The sequence below is a fragment of the Musca autumnalis genome, unplaced genomic scaffold, assembly GCF_047663935.1.
Source record: "Musca autumnalis isolate F117 unplaced genomic scaffold, ASM4766393v1 scaffold_3, whole genome shotgun sequence".
Classification (NCBI taxonomy): Eukaryota; Metazoa; Arthropoda; class Insecta; order Diptera; family Muscidae; genus Musca; species Musca autumnalis.
The window spans coordinates 210,872,147-210,892,290 of record NW_027411866.1 but is presented as its reverse complement, the minus strand read 5'-3'; the positions used below and the strand labels follow the sequence as shown (position 1 = coordinate 210,892,290).

Below are 20,144 nucleotides of genomic sequence, written 5' to 3'. Positions count from 1 at the left end.
ATATGGACTATATTTGCCCACTCTTTCGGCTACCTCTCACACAATAAATAAATTCACTTTAAGACCTGCTCTCGAATCACTTTGATTTTTGTTGAGGCAACTTGAATTCGCTGCCTCAATTACGAAAGAAAAAGTTTTAGCACTGGCAAGTCTTCTTGAGAAAACAGCCCGAAAGTTGTAAAAAACCCCTATGGCACCATATGTAGTGGCTGGAGAACTCGAACCGAATACTGCGTTCGTCCACACTTGGATGTTGTAATATTTCTTCGAATATTAGATGAAATTCGAAGGTGGTGCTTATAGGTCCACTCCTTCCCGTACCTCCCCCACAAAAGTTCGAAAATATAATATAATTGTTCCACAAACAGCCCAGATGGGTCAAGGGGGACTTCTCTCATATCAATGAGTGCACCCCGATTCATATTAGCTCAATGATAGGGGACCTAATGTTTATTGCCGAGTCCGAACGGCGTGTCCTAAGACACCACTTGTAGAGAAGTTTTACAAGGCTGAAATACTCAGGAAATGTTGCCAACATCACTGAGGGGTATTTTGCCACCGTTGAAATTTGATGTTGTCTGGCCTGAGAATCGAACCCATGACCTTTAGCATGCAAGGCGGGTGTGCATACCATTGCACCACGGTGGCACCCAAAAATTAGAAAATATTCTCTAAAATAGTCAACGCAATTTCTGATTTGGTCCAAATTTTTAATATCTAAATATTGTCGAACTAAAACTAACTAGGTTATGTTCAAAGTTTGGCCCTATCTGTCCAATCCTTGTGGTACCACTTACACAAATGTTCAACATTTTTGTGTGGTTAAGGGTCTGTTCGAGGATCCTTTGGACATTTTTACCGAAGGTTTTCCTAGTGGCCCTGTTTACAGCGATATTATTTTTTCGTAGGCTAGTGTGATAAAAAAAAGACCTATCTATCGATATCCCCGCAAATTTTTGAGCTTTAATCCTATCCATACTTTTGTCGGTTCATACGTCCAAAATTTTGAAACCCCCTAAATACATAAGTTTTTTTTTTTGGAAAAAAAAGTGTTTCAATCCATACAGGCTGAGGGTATATCTCTGTCGGCAAAGCCGGCTGATACTTTTTTACTTGTTTTTATTGAAATTTGCAATAAAATGTGGAGGGTTTCATGGTGAAGGTAAAAGCGTTTGCATACGCAAATAATTTATAATTTTTATTTAGATTCTGAGGATGATGAAGCCGACAAACATGGTGATATTTTCCCAGATACAATCATTGTTTAAAATAAGGTAAGGTATGCAGAGTTACAGGAAGATTTGGTCTCGGCGAACGAAATGAAAGAGATGACAGATTAATTCAATTCTGTCAAGAAAACGGATTTACTATCGCCAATACATTATTCCAATTACATCCTAGAAGGCTTTATACGTGGAAATCGCCGCAGGATAACAGAAATAATATAGTGCGTAATCAAATAGACTATATTATGGTTAATAAAAGATATAGGATCTGCGTGACTAAATGCTCAACATATCCAAGAGCAGATGTGCCATCGGATCACAACCTTCTGATGCTGAGCATTCGTACAAAACTTGCAACAATTCAAAAAAAGAAGAAACGGCTCCGAATTAATTGTGAAAAACTTAATGATCCAATGATTAAAAACCAAGTGAAGGATAACCTAAATAAGGAACTTGAGAGAATCGACTTGAACGATGTGGAAACTCTTTGGCATAATGTGAAAGGTACAATATACAAAATAACAGAAAACTCGCTTGGAAACTGTACTAGAGAAAATAATGAAGAATGGATGACGGATGAAATTTTACAGCTTCGAGCAGAACGCAGTAAATTTAGAAATGTGGGTTATGAGAAATACTGGGAAGTCAACAAAGAAATTCGAGCAGCAACCCGTGCTGCCAAAAATACTCTTATTAATAGAAAATATCGTGAAATTCAGCATCTACAAAGTTTACATGATGATTTTAATCTTCATAAAAATTGAAAGAAGCGACCGGAATTTACAGAAAATCCACCACAACCACGCTTTTAGATGATAACAACCAGCCAATTTTTGAGATGGAACAAACAAAAAACCATTGGAAAGAATACATTAAAGAATTATTTACTGATGAAAGCAGATCGTGCAATGAAAACGTCAATATGGATATTGCTGGAAATCCAATAACGGAGTCTGAAGTAGAACAAGTAATTATAACACTAAAGGACAAGAAATCGACAGGACCTGATCAAATCCCGTCCGAAATGCTGAAACTAGTAGATGGACGCAATATACCAATAATAGTAAAACTTTTTAATTATGTATATGACACTGGTGAATACCTACATGACTGGCTACTATCGACCTTTGTAGCGATACCAAAGAAGTCTAATGCAAGGAAATGCAGTGAGTACAGACTCATTAGTCTTATGTGCCACATTCTAAAAATATTTCATAGAATAATACACACAAGAATATATCCTGTTTGGGTCCAAAGAAGGCATGGGGACGAGAGAAGCTATGCTGTCCATGCTGATACTGGTGCAGAAATGCAGAGATGTCCAAAAAGATGCTTTCCTCTGCTTCATAGATTACGAAAAGACGTTTGACACCGTTCAGCACGACAAGTTAATCAAAATATTGAAGGACATTGGAGTAGGGGAAAAAGAAATAAGATGCATAAAAAACTTGTATTGGAATCAAAAAGCTCGGATGGAGATAAACAGTGAACCAACAGACGAAATTGAAATTTCAAGAGGAGTGAGACAGGGATGCATATTGTCCCCTTTGCTGTTCAACATTTATTCCCAGAAAATATTTAAGGAAGCCATTGAAAGCGAACGAATAGGAATAAAAGTACATGGTATAATAATCAACAACATACGCTATGCAGATGACACTGCAATAATAGCTGCCAGCATATCTGGTCTACAAAAGCTCATAGACAAAGTTACTTGTGTGATCGAAATGTATGGCCTAAAAATAAACATTAAAAAAACCAAATACATGGTTGTGAGTAGGAAGAACGATCAATATAACACCACCCTAAAAATTAAAAATAATAATATTGAACGAGTCACAAATTTTACATATCTTGAGGTATTATTAAACGAAAAATGGGATTCGTCAAACGAAATTAAACGACGTATAGAGATGGCCAGAGATGCCTTTTTCAAGTATAAACAAGTATTAACAAACCACATAAGCCTCTCAACAAAAGCCAGATTTGTGAAATGCTATATCTGGTCTGTACTACTCTACGCAGTTGAGACGTGGACCATCAAAATTACCGATGAGAAAAAGCTTGAATCCTTCGAAATATGGGTCTATCGAAGGATTTTAAAGATACCCTGGACCGACCATGTATCAAACCAGGACGTTCTAAGAAGAATGGAATTAGAAAGACAACTGCTGCAACATGCCAAATCTCGAAAAATTGCATACCTAGGACACCTCATGAGAAATGACAAATATAAGTTTCTGCAAACCATTATAAAAGGTAAAATAGAAGGAAAAAGAGGAAGAGGTAGAAGAGAACTGAACTGGCTGAAAAATATCCAAGACTGGACAGGCTGCCAAGATGAAGGAAATGTGATTTCGGCTGCAAGAAGACAGTGCAAAAAACTCAATTTCTGTTTATTCATGCGCACACGTTTGTTTACTTTTACCATTTTTTCCCATTTTTCTGTAACGTAGTAATTAGTCCCCATTATAGAGAATTTCGAATGTATTTCATTACATTATTGTGTGTAGATTGAGAGCAAAGGAACTGACAGTTGAAATCGAGTGGATTTCGTAAATGTAAACATAGAGTTAATTTCTTAGATGACCCTCAAGCATAAAAAGTAAAATAGTGACATCTATATTTCAAATTAATAGCTTATATTTTATAAAAAAAAACTTCACCCTGTGTTTTATGGTTATTGTCTTGACTATCAATATTTTGTATGGAAATTGTACTAAAACATGTTGCACTAATACATCATTTAAAGGGTATTTACACTTGTCATCATTGTCATAAGACCCGAAATAAAAACATTTCATATCCGCCCACAAAGACAATGTGAAAATATGAAGACGTAATATTACGTGACATATGTCACTGCATTTTTGCTGGTGTGGAAAATCCAATGTTGCACACAGCGACTGTACAACGAAGGAAAAGTTCAGGTCATATGACTATAGTTCTGTTCCTTTACGTGCAAGAATCTTCAAGTTTTACCACTTTTTACTCGAAAAGCGTTCCTTTACTTCAGACACCAAGCAATTTATATGGGGACAGTTTACAAATTTTGCTGTTTTTGCTGGTTTTACCATTTTCAATAATAAAGGAACAGATGGTGTTAACACCCCTAAAGCCATGTTTCGATTTGTATGGTAATAATATAATAGATCCGTTCCAGTACAATTTTCATTGTAAGACAAGCAAAAACAAATAACAAAGTATTAGTCGTCCATCTATATTTATGGGGTTTTCAGATCTTTTTGGTCTTATTTGGACATTGTAACTTGCCAACAAAAATATGGATTTAATTTATTATTGATATAATTTGCATCAAGAGTTGGGTTTCAAGTTTCGTGTTCGTAATTTGTAGGAATATGACCCGAGAATTTAAAATTTGGACCAAAAATTAAATTTGGATATTTTTCCCACAATAGTCAATTTTACACGCTAAATACCACCATTTATCAGTATTAAAACATGTGGGATCCCTATATATTAGGCTGTAACTACATAGTATGTTATCTAAACTGAGTTAAAACGACCCTTTTTCCCACAGATCGTGGCTTTATCGCAGAAACTAAGAATTTTGCTTTGCGGTAATCAGCTATATTGTAGCCTTAAATCAGTAGAACTTCCGTGTCAAGGAGCAGAACAGAGAAAACTATTGAGAAAACCAAAGAACCTTTTGCAAAATTTTCCAAATGTGTGTTCAGCAATTCTTTAGTATATGGTGAAACTCTAAAATTCTTATTTCACGTTGTGTAAGCGGTATTTCATATCATACCTCCTACGAAACCTATTTCAAACAATATTCACCCAGACAGCTTTTCTCATATTCGATATTTTAATGCATTGTTAAAATATTTATCAAATTGCCTTTGAGAAATGTGCTAGAAACAGCATGATAGAGACATTTTACAAAATGTAATGTTCTGATGAGTTGTGAATTACATTTCAGCGGCTATTTATAAAGTCAACGAAAAATTGAAGTCTTGGAGATATGGTGCGAAATAAACAAAATAATGGAAATTGTTGATATGTTATGCATTTTGATGCAATAAATGCAGTTTTTGGAGTTGATTATTTCTCCAAATATTTTCTTCATGCTCCTTATCTACAAGTTTGCTTCAAATGTTTACACAAGATTCGAATTGGATTCAGAGATATTGCCTCGATTTGTTCTAAAAAGGCAATATTTACCCATATTTAGATGAGGCCACAAAAATGTGGTTTGCACACCATTACCTTGAAAATGTTGCACAGTGTTATAACATATTTTTTGAAAATAAATAGAATATCTCTTGTGGGTTTTTTTGTCAACAAAACACTTTATTTTTTTTTTAATGTTTAATTTATAATTAATATTGGTTTAAAATTACTACCGATTGTTGTAACTAAAATTATCTTAATGGCTATGAATTGAAAACAAAAAGAAAAATAAATTTGCTGTAGCAAAGTAATTAAAACGCATTTTCTGTGATTACAAAAAATTAATAAAACTAATAGAATATTATTGATCAAAATAGCATTGAAGAATTGAAGAATTTTAAATTCCCATACAAATGATTCAGTTTTCATTTTTTTAAGGAATACTTTGCGAATGGTTTATTTTAGTAACAAATTCAATTGTTAACAGTTGTAAATAATATATTTGCTTTCTTCAAATGGAAAAGTTTATTATGATTGGAGGTAATAAAGTTATTAAAAGCAAACATTTCAAGGAACTATTACAAAATGAAGGAGGAGGAATTGGATTGAATTTACTGAAAAAACAACAAATGGTTAAATTATTTATTTGGATTCCAGACATCTATTGTTGATGGATCGGATTATGGCTTAGAGGTAAATTGCTTGTACAATGTTTTGCTTGAACAAGGCGAATTTTCGGCCAAAACTATATTACATTAAACCTAAACAAATGCAATGTTGAAAACAATAATTTATAAGGATAAAAAATAATCCTTCGAGGAAAAAACAATAAAACAAAATTATTGTTAAACAACATATTGGCTGTGTTAATGGCTGAAGGGCTAAAATTTGTCACATTACTATTACTAACTTCGAAAGAAGCAACCAAAGTGTGTGTGGTAACGGCATGTCTAATGTTGCTAAAAATGAAAAGAAATAAATTTTTGTGGTGTAATTTTCATGAAAATTCTAATTGTTTTTCCAATCATTGCTTTTTTATTGGATGTAGTTTTTTGTTCTCATTTTTTGTTTGTTTCTTTCTTTCTTTTTTGGAAGGAAGCATTGTCATCTCGTTTTCATATTCAGATTTATCTAAATTGTATATTGAATTAATTTCTGCTTCTGGTGAATTTGTGTATTTTTTGTTTGTTTGTTTGTATTGTTTATCTTCATTGTTTTGTAGTTCTATTAAAGACTTAACCATAATCCTTATTGCTCTGTATAATTTTCAGATTTTACGGTTAACCAATAATAAGTCCACAGCCTAATCTAAATTGATTTTTGGTATGATTCAAACGTCCACTTAAAGCAAATGAAAATGGCAATGGTTGCAAACGTTTCTCCAATACACCGCATACATTCCAATTGGAGTCGAAGGAACCTGCAATATAAAAAAAGAAATGTTGAAAAGGGGTGAGTTATGGATTGTAAGGAACCTTCAATATATATATATATATATATATATATATATATATATATATATATATATATATATATATATATATTTATTCCTTTAAACTCCTATGAGGAGCATAGGGCCACCTTCAATATGAAATATCTTTAAAGAAAAGTGACACAATATCTTAAAGTATTTTAAATTCAAAAAAATACCTAAATTCAGAGATCTTCAATAGATATCTCCAAATAAAACCCCATAAAAAGGTTTATAGAGAGAATTCCTGTTAAATGTCTCCTTATCTCTTAAAGTTCTTCCAGATATAGAATATCTGATAAAATTCTTCGAGGTGTTGAAAGTCTCATAAATGCCTTTTAAACATAGAATAACTTAAAATAAGGTCTCCTAGATATACATATATCATCTAAGTATTGGAGAAAATCTCACAAAGGTTTTCTAGGCTAGAAGTCCTCATAGAGATATACAATATATAGGAGAACTCATAAAGGTTCACAGAGCTTGTCTACATATTGAAAACCTCGTTACGGTCGTCTTCATATAAAAGACCTCACAGAAGTCTTACAATTATGGAAGATCTTTTATAGGTTGTTTAAATTTAGAATATCTAATCTCTTCTATACATAGAATACCTCATAAATGTCTTCTAAAAGTGGATGACCTCATAAACGCCTTCTAAGTATAGATGACCTCAGAAAGATCTTTTACTTCGGAGGATCTCACAAAAGTCTTATAAATTTGGAAATCTCCATAAAGGCCTACTAAATATGTGGGATCTCATAAAGAACTGTTATGTAAATATATAGGATTTCATAAAGGCTTATAAAATTTAGAGGATCTCATATAGGTCTTAAAAGTAAAGAAGACCTCATAAAGGTCTTCTAAATATGGAAGACCTCATAAAGGCCTTCTAAATATGAAAGACCCCATAAAGGTTTTCTAAATATGGAAGACCTCATAAATGTCTTCTAATTATGGAAGATATCATAAAGGTCCTTTCAATTCACAAGACCTCTAAAAAGTCTTCAAAATATAGATTTCATAAAGATCTTCTAAATATAGAAGAACTCATAAAGGTCTTATAAGACCTCATAACGGTAGTCTAAATACATAAGCCCTCGAAAGAGTATTCTATATTTAGTAGATCTTTATGAGGTCTTCCATAATTTGAAGACAGTTATGAGGCCTTCTGTATTTAGAAGACCGTTATGAGGTCTAATGGAAGTCCTCAAAAAGGTCTTCTAAATAAAGAATATCTCATAAAGATCTTCTAAATATAGAAGGCCTCATAACTGTCTTCAAATTATGGAAGACCTCATTAAGATCTACTAAATACAGAATACCTTTATGAGGGTTTCCTCATTTAGAAGACCGTTGTTGGGCCATCTGTATTTAGAATACCGATATGAGATCTTATATGGCCTTTATGAGTTCTTCTATATTTGGAAGATCTTTATGGAATCTATGTTTTGAAGACCTTATAAAAGTCTTCTAAATATGGAGAATCTGATAAATGCCTTTCAAATTAAGAAGACTTTATAAAAGTTTTTTAAATATAAAAAAACGTCTTAAAGGTCTTCTAAATGTAGAATACCCCATAAGGATCTTCCAAGTGTAAAAGACCACGTAAAGGTCTCCAAAATATAGACCTCATAAAGTTCTTCTAAATATACAAGACTGAATAAGGTCTTCATAAACGATCTCTTTAAAGTCTTCTATAGGCAACTATTCTAAGGAACTTTTAAACATAGAAGTCCTCCTAAAGGGTTTGCAAGAATATATCAATTATCACCCATCATTTAAACCATGTTCTACTTACCTCTAAAAACGAGATCAGCTTTTGGCAAATCTACTTGATAACCTAAAGTGGCAACAGACTCTTGCATTCTCAAACTTGTCTCGACCTCAACACCGATTTGTAATTGTTCACTGGCTTTTTGATAATAACAAATGTGTACACCACCAGGACCCAAGGTACCAGACCAAATTGAATCACCACTGGTATAACGGCCGACAGCAGAGAGTACAGCAATTTGTCCACCGGGAACATTAGGACCATACTGATAGGCCAATTCGGCACCCAAGGCAACACTCTTGGTGACCGATTGTAAATAATGACCAACAAAGACACCAGAATTATTGAAGATATTTGGATTGCCCACAGTAAGGGAGGCAGTAAAATCATCACCACGATAATCTGTTGTTAGCTGGGCAGCAGTAATTTTAGATTCTTGAATCTTAAATAGAAAAAAAAATCATCAACAAATGGTTCAGAATAAAAATATTTCCATCCGTACAAACCTGTGAGGCGAATTTACAGCGTATGCGAGGTGAGAATTGATGTATAACATTGGCATTTAAATTTCCCGATGGATCAATGTCGCCCAACAACACTGGAAAAGCTTCCGAGGGACTGAATTGCTTTGTACCCACATAGGTAGCTCCAAATCGATAACCACTGGGCTGTGTGCTGCACAAGTTAAGCGTGTGCGATACCTGGAAGTGGTTGCTAAGGCCCTTGTTCAACATTACCTTTGCCCCCTCAAAGGTCATTGCCTGGATATCTACAAAACAAAAGCAAACATTTGTAAAATTACATAAATTTCCAAAAGTTTCATTCAGCATTCCATTATAAAGTACTTTTCTACACATGTTGTAGGTTATGTCATCAGCAGCGAGACGACAATAACCCCCATAATCGAGCGATTACCTTTGCTCCGCTTTTTTACATACCTTTACATTTTTTATGCAATTCTTCAACGGTGCCTGGATTCTCAAGTTTAACATCGGCTACCGGTGTTGTGTCCACAGCTGTGACTCCAGCAGGGGCTGTTGGTGGTGCAGGTACTCCCGATTTAGCCGCTTTGTCCAGTGATGCCGCAGCGCTGCTCGGCGTTGACGATGCTGCCATAACATTACCCATTTTTACTGTGCTTTGATTTCTTCTTGCTCTACTCTGTGTTGTACTGCTACTGCCTGCACTCTACTCAGTGTTTAGTGTTTTGCGCTGCTCCGTCTTATTTACACACACACAACACCACTTGCTCGTCTCTGCTCACACAACACTATTGAAAGCACGATTTTTTTCTTCTTCAGTCACTAAATACGCACAATTCGGAGTTTATGTTTCAATTAAATTGACTGAAAGTTTAGTTTGTTTTCTTTATTTACAGAAAATTTGTAATTTCTTGTTGTTATTATTCCCGAAACTCGAAAAATGAGTAAATTATTCTGGCATCGAAAAAATTTCAACGAAAAAGAGCCATACCGAGAATGACATTTAAGTGGTGAGAATGTCACATTAATTCTCTACATTGACACGTGCATGGTGAAATTACATTATAGACAGGGATGGAAGCATGATACAATAATTATAAGGTAGGCTAGAGGCCTCGATACATAGGAAGCATGGCATTCTTGCTTAACCCCCTGTTTTGTATATAGAACGTGTCTACGATGAATTAGATCTGTAAGGCATCTAGGAGCTGAGCTATGGATGCCCAATTTATTACGAATAAAGACGAACGAACAATAGTTACAAAAACGACCTAATTCAAATGTAATTCTGAAATCTTTTCATTAGGTCGAACTTGGTCTTTATTCTTTTATCAGATATGACTTAAGCAAGAATGCCATGCTTTTTATGTGTCGATGCCTTTACAGCTGATTACATTTTTTTTTTTTCTTATTTTGGCCTATTCTGTCAAAAGCAGGGTTGAAATTTTTTATTGTTGTTGACATTATGCAATAATAAAGGTAAATGCATCGGAGAATTGTTAAAAAAATCCTATATCTTAAAATTAAAAACAAGTTTAAAAGATTTTTATTCGAGTGACAAAATTAAATTGTTCATTTTTTAATAGTAATATTTACGAAAGAACGGTTCGACAATTATTATGTGTGTTCGTTTACTCAAAATTTGTACAAATTGTTACTGGATGTTGTTCGTTTACTCTACAGTACAATGCAAAAGACCTTAGTCGATTGCAAGAAGTTACTGGACTTGTACAAATTTGTAAAAATTGTTGAGTAAACGAACACACCTATTGATTGCTCTGTTCCAGTTACTATTTACTATTTCTTACTACGATAGCATTTTTTCCTTTATGTTATCGGAAAAAATAGTAAAAATTAGTAGATTCTTGCAGTTTTGGAACAGACCAGGTATTAATTGAAATTTGCTCCATCAGAACGGGAATTTAAAAATTACAGTTTTGTTAAAAATCTAGCTGAAATGTACCATCAAATCGCAATCACGATAAGATCAGCCAAACTTGTTAAGTAGGAAATAGGAGAATGACATTTTTTCACTGTCATAAGTTTGGGTACAACTTCTGCTTTTTTTGGAACACTTTTCTAGCAACAATATTCTGGAGCCTAGCCAAAGTATTTTATTTTACTCTATTTGGCACTTAAACATATACACAGTGAAGTTCTGTATGTTTTTGTAAAACGGGCTAACCATGGTATAATAAAGTAGAGGTAGGACAGGTATGAAAATCGCTGAAAAATACAAACCTGTAGCCATGACTTAAAACGTCAAATGACATGGAACAAAAATAAAGATAGATGTATATGCATAGTTATGTTTGGTTTACATTCGTCGTCGTTTCGTGATTTCGAAGGCGTTTCGTGATTTCGCGCGGAATCAAGCTAAATTTATCATGATTTCGCATACAAAATGAAATCATCTCATTTCGTGATTTCAGCGAAATCACAGTGCACATGATATACAACCCTGGTTTTTCCTAAAAAAGTACCAAAAGTTGCAACACTTTTCACGTATCATAATAAATAAGGTAGATGGTCAATTGCTGCAACAAAAAATGTTAGTATAAAAAATTGTAAACAATGTGACAAAATTATTAAATTACTTTGTTACAATTATGGCAGAACTACCAGGTAGTGGTATCACACCAGCTGATCGAATATGAAAAGTCAAATCCCTTTATAAAAAAACATGGCAGAAAGAAGAGCAGAATCTCATTTGAAAAAACCGCCCTTGAGCTGTCAAATACAACCATGCATCGAAACAACATAAATGTTGTTTTTGTTATTGTATGTTAATAGGTGTGTACGATAACTTTCCCAGCAAAAATTACTCAGTCAATTCCAGCAACCTCTCTCAGTGAATTTTACTCTCTCAAGCAAGAAAAATTGCAGAAAGTTATCGAACAACAATTTGTAAAAACTTGCAAGGAATCAACTGTTTTGAAAAAGAAGAAGAAGAAAAGTTTTTGCATCAATTTGATGTTCTTGTTTTCCATGATTTTTTTTTTATATTTTTCAGCTTTTGATGTTTAATTTTTTGATATTTCAATAAAAAATAAAACAAAACAAATGTTTTCAAATCAGCTGATCAGACTTGCAAATTTTTGCGGGACAAATTTTCCCAGCAAAAATTTGCAAGTTCTCAGTCACAAAACTCTCCAAAAATCTCTCCAAACACGCTATCTTTTGCTGGATAATTTTGTTATCGAACAGCATTCAGCAATAATTTGTACGAATTTGTACAAATTATTGGGTTATCGTACACACCTAATGACAACAATAACAACATACGGTTTGTTTACGTTCTTTTGAAGTATAAATATTTGTGTACATCATTTTATAGAGCAGAACAAAATATTTTCGTAATTTTAGCATAAATCTTCGAGAAAAGAAGTGCGCACAAAACAAATGGAGATCGCGGTCAATGTGGATATACCAAAACTATGTGAAAATTCGGTTGAAGCAGATAAATATTTTGATTTTATGTTTCTCGAAAGTAATTTGTGAAATACAACGTACAAAAGTTCTGACTTTAATGTTTTTCGTGTTACATATTGCAAAATTTAGCCAACGTAAGACGGCTGGTCACTGTATTTCCGGAAAAGAGTGAACAAATCATGGAAAATAGCATTTGCTTGGTAGCAGTGATGTCGTCATTTGATTGTCCCTAGACCAAAAGCGTTTCAGCCAGCATCTAACCTATGCAACAACAACCAATTGATGCGCGTCTACATAACGCTGACAGCAAACACGCCGGTAAGTATTTGGGTTGGAGCGTTTATGAATAGGTTTATATTCATATATTGACAGCCTGTTTCTGTATGTCGAAACGAAAATGTGTGCGAATGAAACACGCCCGAACTTTAGTTTTCGAAATATTTTTACCTTTGCTTTTGCTTCAAAACTAAAAACAAATTTGAAAAACATACTCGAGTTTGGGCGTGTTTCATTCGCACATATTTTCGTTTCGACATACGGAAACAGGCTGTAAATGTGTGCTCCTTGTTATAGGTCACCAAATCTCTGCTGAATGTTGGTCTATTGGTCGCGCTGTTTATTTGGCGTATTCCCTGTGTCTGTGGGGAGGTAGTCATCTCTCTGATCAGGATGATTTTGAAAACATGTGCCGTGGCACCTCGAAGTCAATGCAAACCAACAATTTTAGTATAAAGGAACGCTTTCCATGTTAAAAATAGTAAAACTAGTAACCTCAGGCACGTGAAGGAACACAACTAATACCTATAAATTTAAAAAATGATTTCGATTTATCTTATTTCTTATATCATGGTTTCCTCCAATGAGATGTCGGCTATTGTTTGGTTTACACTCGGCGTCTTTTCGTGATTTCGAAGGCGTTTCGTGATTTCGCGCGGAATCAAGCAAAAATTATCATGATTTTGCATACAAAAATGAAATCATCTCATTTCATGATTTCAGCGAAATCAACATCGAAATCACAGTACACATGACATACAACCCTGCTTTTGGCTGAAAAAGTACCAAAAGTTGCAACACTTTTCACGTATCACAATAAACAAGGTAGATGGTTAACTGCTGCAACAAAAAATTTTAGTATCAAAATTTGTAAACAACGTGAAAAAAATATTAAATTACTTTGTTACAATGCTATTTTTCATTGTGTTCTCGTACTTTTTTAATGGTAATGTGAGAAAAAAGAGCAAATTGCCAAAAATTGCTTCCCCATACAAATTTCTTACTATGCCAAAATTGTATGGCAGAAAACAGGAGAATAGGGTGTTATTCGGCGCTATTTTTGTTTAAAGAGAATTGCAAGTCTTGCTAGACTTCAGAGTACGGGAACGCATTTTTAGTACTAAACGGGAAAACTGCTGCAAGTTCGAAACACAACTTTTATCTATCAAAATTTATTATTATGTCACAACGTTGAAATCATTTTTTATATTTTTTCATTTGTTAGTACTATACACAATTAATACGATATATATATAATTTTACGATAATTTTCGAAATAAAGTTGTAAAGTTTTATATTGCCGTATATTTTTGATGACTAATTCAATTTACAACAACTTGTTTTGAAAATTCATGTTCGATCAGCTGCGCATATGCATCTACCTTGATCATTGTGATATTTTGAAATCAACAAAAAAATAAGTGTAAACATCGGGATGTATTTCAGGATTTCGTGAAATCCAGTGGATTTTAGAGCGCAAGTGTAAACTTGGCATATAACCGATTTTTGTAATACGCACGCCAAAAAATTTTTGTACGTACCATGGCACACACCAGCTGTTCAAATGTGAAATCTCAAATCTCTTTATAAAAAAATATTTTTGTTGTAATTTCCCAACAACATTAAGAAAGTTTTGATATAACATATTATAGCCCGTTTAGACTAGTCATTTTAAATCGACTCGATTTCTAAATCCAACTTTTAAATCCTAGTTGTTTAGACTAGTCTAAAATGATATAAGATGCCAGTCAGCTGATCTTTGTTTACGTATACATACGCGAATTTGCAAAAAGAATTGCTTGAATTTAATGGAATACAGCAAAAAATAATCTGACAAACTGCTATTAAATATGTTGTTTACAATTGATATTAAATGAAAGCTACATCCATTTTATTTTTAATTAATATTTCTTTCTATTTTTCCGCTTCTGTTTGTTTTTGTGTGTTTGTGTTTACAGTTATTTGAAAAATGTAAATAATAGGGTTATGACTTTTTTACAACCTCACATCCCTGTGTCATATTTTGATGAGCTTTTGCATAAGATTAGATAAAATCTTAATTACAAGGTGATTCGATAGAAAAAAGCTCATGCACGAAAAGCTTTTAAAGTTTTTATAGATGAGCTTTTTGGAAAAAAAATTGAAGTCACTTTAAGCACATAAATAACTCAAAACAATCGTTAAAGCCACACGACATATCCAGAATGACATAAGCTTTTGTTTCCCACCAACTTTATCGTCATATTATTACATATATATATATATAATTTTATATCATATATAGCTTTATTCCTTGTATCACATGAATTGAAAGTGCTTTGTGCGGGACCTTTTTCAATATTTAAATGGAATAAAAATTATTTTAGTCATTAATAGGCAAAATGACACTTATTCGTGCAACAGGAAACAAATTTTGGAGCAAATTTTTAATAGGCAAAAGTTCATTCACTTTCGCCACAGGAAATCATTTTTGGGAAAAAGGTCAAAAAGTCATAACCCTAAAAAATATACGACACATGAACATAGTTGCCAATATTGGTACAGACTGCAATAGTTGCATTTTTAGGAGCAAAAAGCAGTGTTGTATATCAAAATATTTCGATTTAACATTTGATTTAAAACAAATCCAAGTTTTGAGTTGATTTAATTTTGTATGGTAAATCAAGGTGGATTTGGGTGGATTAAGCACTTAAATCGAGATAATGCCCTTAATCATCGTATAAGGGTATAGTCTAAACGGGCTATTAGGATACCTTGGTAATCGTGCCGTGGTACGTCTCACCAAATTTTGTTCCACTTAGCTCTGTTCCAGAACCAAACATTTTGCGTTCCCGTACACAAAATTTATAGGAAAATCGTTTACGACTTTTACCACTTTATAAAGACGGGAACAGGTCATTTGTTCGGTATATTTTTTTACATTTGCCGTGCGTCATCTTGCAAGGGTGTTAAAACAAATGTAACACAGCTGTTGAACAAAACAACTGCTGTACTTGAAAAAGGCGCCAAAATTTTAATTTGCGTCGAATTTTTTCATTCAGTTTCTTATCCTTGAATGAAACAGTTTGTGAGGAGCGATGCCACGGAAAAGGAGCGCAACTGGCAAGGTGAATCCGATTTATTTTTATTGAATTCCAAATACTTATAATATTTTATCCTTAGGAATCTTCCTCTGCAGCAAAGAAATCAAAAATTGAACCAGAAGAATTAAAAGAAAATTCACCAGTTCTCTATGTAGAGTGTTGTCGTTCCTGATCGGTATTTAGAAGACGGGCAGAAGCTCTGCACCGTGAGATTGTAAATTTGTTGAGCGAACTTAAACCTAAAATAGAATTACAATTATCTATAAATGCCGATGGTCCACCAAGACGTGGAGCATTTGAGGTGGCCATATGTGAGACACCCTCCGATAATATTGAACAACGCAATCTTATATGGACGGGTATTAAACGTACTCCGAGGGCTCAAAAGTTTCCAGATCCAGGGGAAATGGTTGAACTAATTAAAAAGTATCTTAAATTATCTTCAACGGGAACCACAAAGAAGGAACTTGTTAAAAAGGAAGAACAGAAGGAGGATGGGGAGAAGACAAATACTAAAGACGAAAAGCCAGCGAAAACAAAGGAAAAATCTGTGGCAAAAGGTGAGTCGAGTCCCAACAATTCCCCAGAAGATGATGAAAAATCTAAGGCCACCGAAAATCCAACTTCATCCAAAACGTCAAAGCGTGGAAGATCCAAAAAGAAATAAAATCTAATAGTTTTATTTGCCCTTCAAGTTTTTTCTATAGGATTTTTATCATGTTAGCACTTATGACTTTGCTAGTGGTAAAACCTTATTAGGAGCCCTAACAAACGATTTTTTTTCTTTGCTACTGATAAAATGATCATAGAATGACTTGGAGGGTGGAGAACTATAGGTTTGGATACATGATATATATATTATAAGGCCAACGTTAAATTAAACGAAATGAACATAAAATTTGTTAAATCTGTCAATTTTATTCTTTCTTCGAGTTGGGTGCTAATCTTTGAATGTTTATACACCTATGGCCACAATGACGGCATAAAAGCAAGTTGTTTATAGACTACCTAAAAGTTTGTCAAGATGCAGAGGTCGACATTTTTTAGAGGCGTCTTAAAATTGAGTATTTCGTCACAAAAATGGCAATGGCCGAAGACGAAATCCACACGCAAATAGAAATTCGTTTTTTGATAGAATCTGATACATAAAATTAAAATCATGCTCTGGCAAAATTTCAAGCTTCTACGTTCAGAAACAACAATCCTATTCAAGAAATTGCATTTCGGAAAATGGGATATTGCAGATTTTGTTTTTAAATGAGTATCCCAAAACCAAGCGTTTCCGCAGTTTTGGTTTCATTTATTACTCCCATTCGTATAGGATTGAAATTATCCCGAATACTCGCCCTCATAAGAATTACTCAACTGAAGTTGCGTTGCCAAAAGTGAAAATTACACAAAAAACCAAGTGAAACGACAGAAATTTTTGTCAAATTCATTCAATATTAGTGTTTTGAACCTTCGACTATTAATTAATTGTAAAAAAGTATGAATTTCAATACAGAAATGGACTTTTCTATTATTAAATTTGCTGTCGGCAACGCAACTGGAGTTAGGTTGCCATCCATAATCGACCCCTTATATTCCATAAAACAGTTTTTCATTTTATAACGTTTTTTGCTTCTCCTGTAAAGTTTTGATTTTGTGGTTTACGTCTTCGGGCATTTATGGTGACGATTTATAGAAAATATTCGGGAGAATAGTGAATATTTTTCACACGGTAAATAATTCAAAAACCTTTTGAAACCTTGAAAACTACTAGATTCACTTAATTGTGAAATATTCTCGCCGAATCGAACATACATACATATGGAAATAAAAAATTGTGAATGAGAAAATATTTCGGATGGAATTTTTGTTCATGATTCCCTGATTAAATGAAGCACAACCCTGGGATCGTCCTTAAAATTCTTTGTCTTTGCCTGAACATTCAGGCTAAATCAGTTTCAGACAATTGGAATAGATTTATCCCCGTGCTTCGTTTAACATTCGAATAGACCAACCGATTATGTGCAACTTTTGCACCTCGTAATGTTGTCTCCAAACTTATCGGTATTTCCTACACAAAATTTTTTCGTAAAAGTAATGTTTAAGGACATGTCTCAGATAGCATTGTTTTTTCACCAAAAATTCCAAAAAAAACCTCTGCCGGCCCAACTAAAAATTGAGTATCTGATTTGGCCGAAACCGCAAAATTATCTTCCAAGCATACACCAAGTTCCAAGAAGTTCATTCAACACCTTAGCGTACTTCCCCCAGAAAAGTTAAAATTTTCGCTTGAGTGTAGTTTAAGAGCTGCTTGAGGATCGTTTTAAAATGTTAATCGAAGGTAGTTCTTGTGATTCCGATCACAACGATATGACTTCTTCGAGGACAAGTTCGTTTTAATGACGTAATGGTCTAAAAGTTTAAACAAATTCTACAGCGACCAATAAAAATGGCTGATTGGCACGATAACTATCAACGTTGGCACGATAAACTTAAAAGTTCATTGACTAAAATATTTTTATTTTTTTGCCAAGGGAAGCTGATACTTCCTGAGACATAGGCCTCGTAATATCTTAATATTGTGGGTACTCCTTAATACATGACTAGAAGTTTAGTGCAATATGTATGAAGGAGTATTGCTGTAATAGTTCAGCAAATGTATCTTCCTACTCAACATCCTTTCTATCCAAATAGACCAATACCTTCCAATGTAGTTACAAAAGCACCATTACTGAATAAATAATTGTATAATTTTTACGGCTGCATTTATTTTTCTTTCATTTTCATTTCCGTTCTAAACACACAAATTTTGTGTTGTCGCACTTTCTTTTAACATTATATTATCTTCTTCCTCTTTTTCTAGCTTCATTTCTTCCAAAGTCACCACCAACTGCTGTTCATCTTCATCAAGCTATTTTTCTTTCCTTTCATCGGACAAAGAGTTGAATAAACGATTAACTTCATTGGCCACTTGCTTGTCGACGACAAAACCATTGGAATCAATAAAGAAGGCACATGATTTAACACTGGTTGCTTCTCTCAATGACTTGGAATCTTTAACGGACAGCACTAAAGTATATTTATCATCATATTTTTGCATATCTGAACTGGCTTCCCATGTACGTTGTGAACCATTCGACAGTTTTTCAGTGGCTACGGCAAATGTACCCTTTTCACGGAATGTTGTGTGCAAAGTAAGAATACCCATCAATGCAAAATAGGCAATAACGCAAAGCATTAAAACGGGTTTCGATTCGGGGAATGGATGTGTAAAGTCCCAACAGTGTGCCAAAACAGCAACACCAACAGCCAATGTGCAGAAGACCAAACGGGTGTTAATTAAACCGAATTGTTCTTTCAGCTGGGGACGGGTGGAGAACAGGGCATTTTTAACGGCATCATCCAGAGCATGTTTGACAGCAGTGGCATCCCATTTGTTGATTTTTACGGCCTGAAAAAGGTAAGTTGGCAAAAATTAGTTTACACACTGACACCTGCTACAAACACCACCACCGATCATCCCCCTCATTCATGTGTAAAACCATGACGTGGTTCCTTAAACAACATTATTTTACGTAAATATGTTGTGAACCACCACGTGGAAACATTGTATTTTATACCTCTTCAACAAATTGTTGCTTCTCATTGTTTTTCGCCATTATTTATTTGTTAATAATTTAATATTTTTTCCTAAACTGAGCCGACGAATTTTTGTTTGTGCTGAAAAAGTGACAACGCGACACACAGTTGATTCATGAAAATAAACCGCACATAGTTGCATGAAAGAGTATGTTAAAACGAAAACATTTCTAAAGGGTGCTTTAGACTACAAGGTTGATGGGAAGTTATAGAAATATGTCATGGTAAAATAATAGGTTTGTCCTTGTCCTTTCTCAGTAAATATTACTCTTTCAAAGGAAAAAATTAAAAAGTAAGAAGACAACAGTCAGTAAAAATTTTCAATTTGATTAATATTTACGATTATGATATTTGAATATTTTAAACTTTTGACAACTGCCTACAGCTACAAAATGTTACTGAACAAAATTCCTTCAGTAAAAATTATAAGTTCTCAGTAATAAAAATTTCAGAACAAGTTTCTCAATTCATTCTCTTTTACTGAACATTTGTGTAAAAAAACGCATTCAGTAATAATTTGTAATAATTATCACAAATTATCGAGTACGCAGACACACTTAATAAAAGGTAACAGCAGTACCCAGCTGACTGAACTGGGCTGTAATGTTAGTGCCAAATTCCATACGATATTTAATA

The 20,144-nt window shown here is 33.8% G+C and overlaps 2 protein-coding genes and 1 pseudogene across 2 annotated transcripts; 1 reads left to right on the top strand and 2 right to left on the bottom strand.

Annotated features, from left to right (window-relative positions):
* Positions 1–5,512: 5,512 nt before the first annotated feature.
* Positions 5,513–10,129, bottom strand: Tom40 (Translocase of outer membrane 40). The gene is made up of 4 exons (XM_073976480.1): positions 9,547–10,129; positions 9,115–9,377; positions 8,633–9,050; positions 5,513–6,780 (listed from the first exon to the last, which is right to left on the bottom strand). The coding sequence occupies exons 1-4, from the start codon at positions 9,734–9,736 to the stop codon at positions 6,641–6,643; spliced, it is 1,011 nt and encodes a 336-aa protein (XP_073832581.1). The 5' UTR covers positions 9,737–10,129; the 3' UTR covers positions 5,513–6,640.
* A 5,639-nt stretch (positions 10,130–15,768) lies between these two features.
* LOC141397045 (uncharacterized) lies at positions 15,769–16,764 on the top strand (annotated as a pseudogene).
* Positions 16,765–18,597: 1,833 nt separating this feature from the next.
* On the bottom strand, positions 18,598–19,646 carry Spase25 (Signal peptidase complex subunit Spase25). The gene is made up of 2 exons (XM_073972863.1): positions 19,490–19,646; positions 18,598–19,320 (listed from the first exon to the last, which is right to left on the bottom strand). The coding sequence occupies exons 1-2, from the start codon at positions 19,526–19,528 to the stop codon at positions 18,781–18,783; spliced, it is 579 nt and encodes a 192-aa protein (XP_073828964.1). The 5' UTR covers positions 19,529–19,646; the 3' UTR covers positions 18,598–18,780.
* Positions 19,647–20,144: the final 498 nt, after the last annotated feature.

Excerpts from the sequence above, each read along its gene's own strand:
- Tom40 (XM_073976480.1), bottom strand. The coding sequence starts at position 9,736 with ATGGGTAATGTTATGGCAGCATCGTCAACGCCGAGCAGCGCTGCGGCA. Across the intron at positions 9,051-9,114 it reads GCTGTAAATTCGCCTCACAG|ATTCAAGAATCTAAAATTAC; the intron begins GTTTGTACGGAT and ends TTTCTATTTAAG. Across the intron at positions 6,781-8,632 it reads AGCTGATCTCGTTTTTAGAG|GTTCCTTCGACTCCAATTGG; the intron begins GTAAGTAGAACA and ends TTTATATTGCAG.
- Spase25 (XM_073972863.1), bottom strand. The coding sequence starts at position 19,528 with ATGGCGAAAAACAATGAGAAGCAACAATTTGTTGAAGAG. Across the intron at positions 19,321-19,489 it reads AGCAACAATTTGTTGAAGAG|GCCGTAAAAATCAACAAATG; the intron begins GTATAAAATACA and ends TACCTTTTTCAG.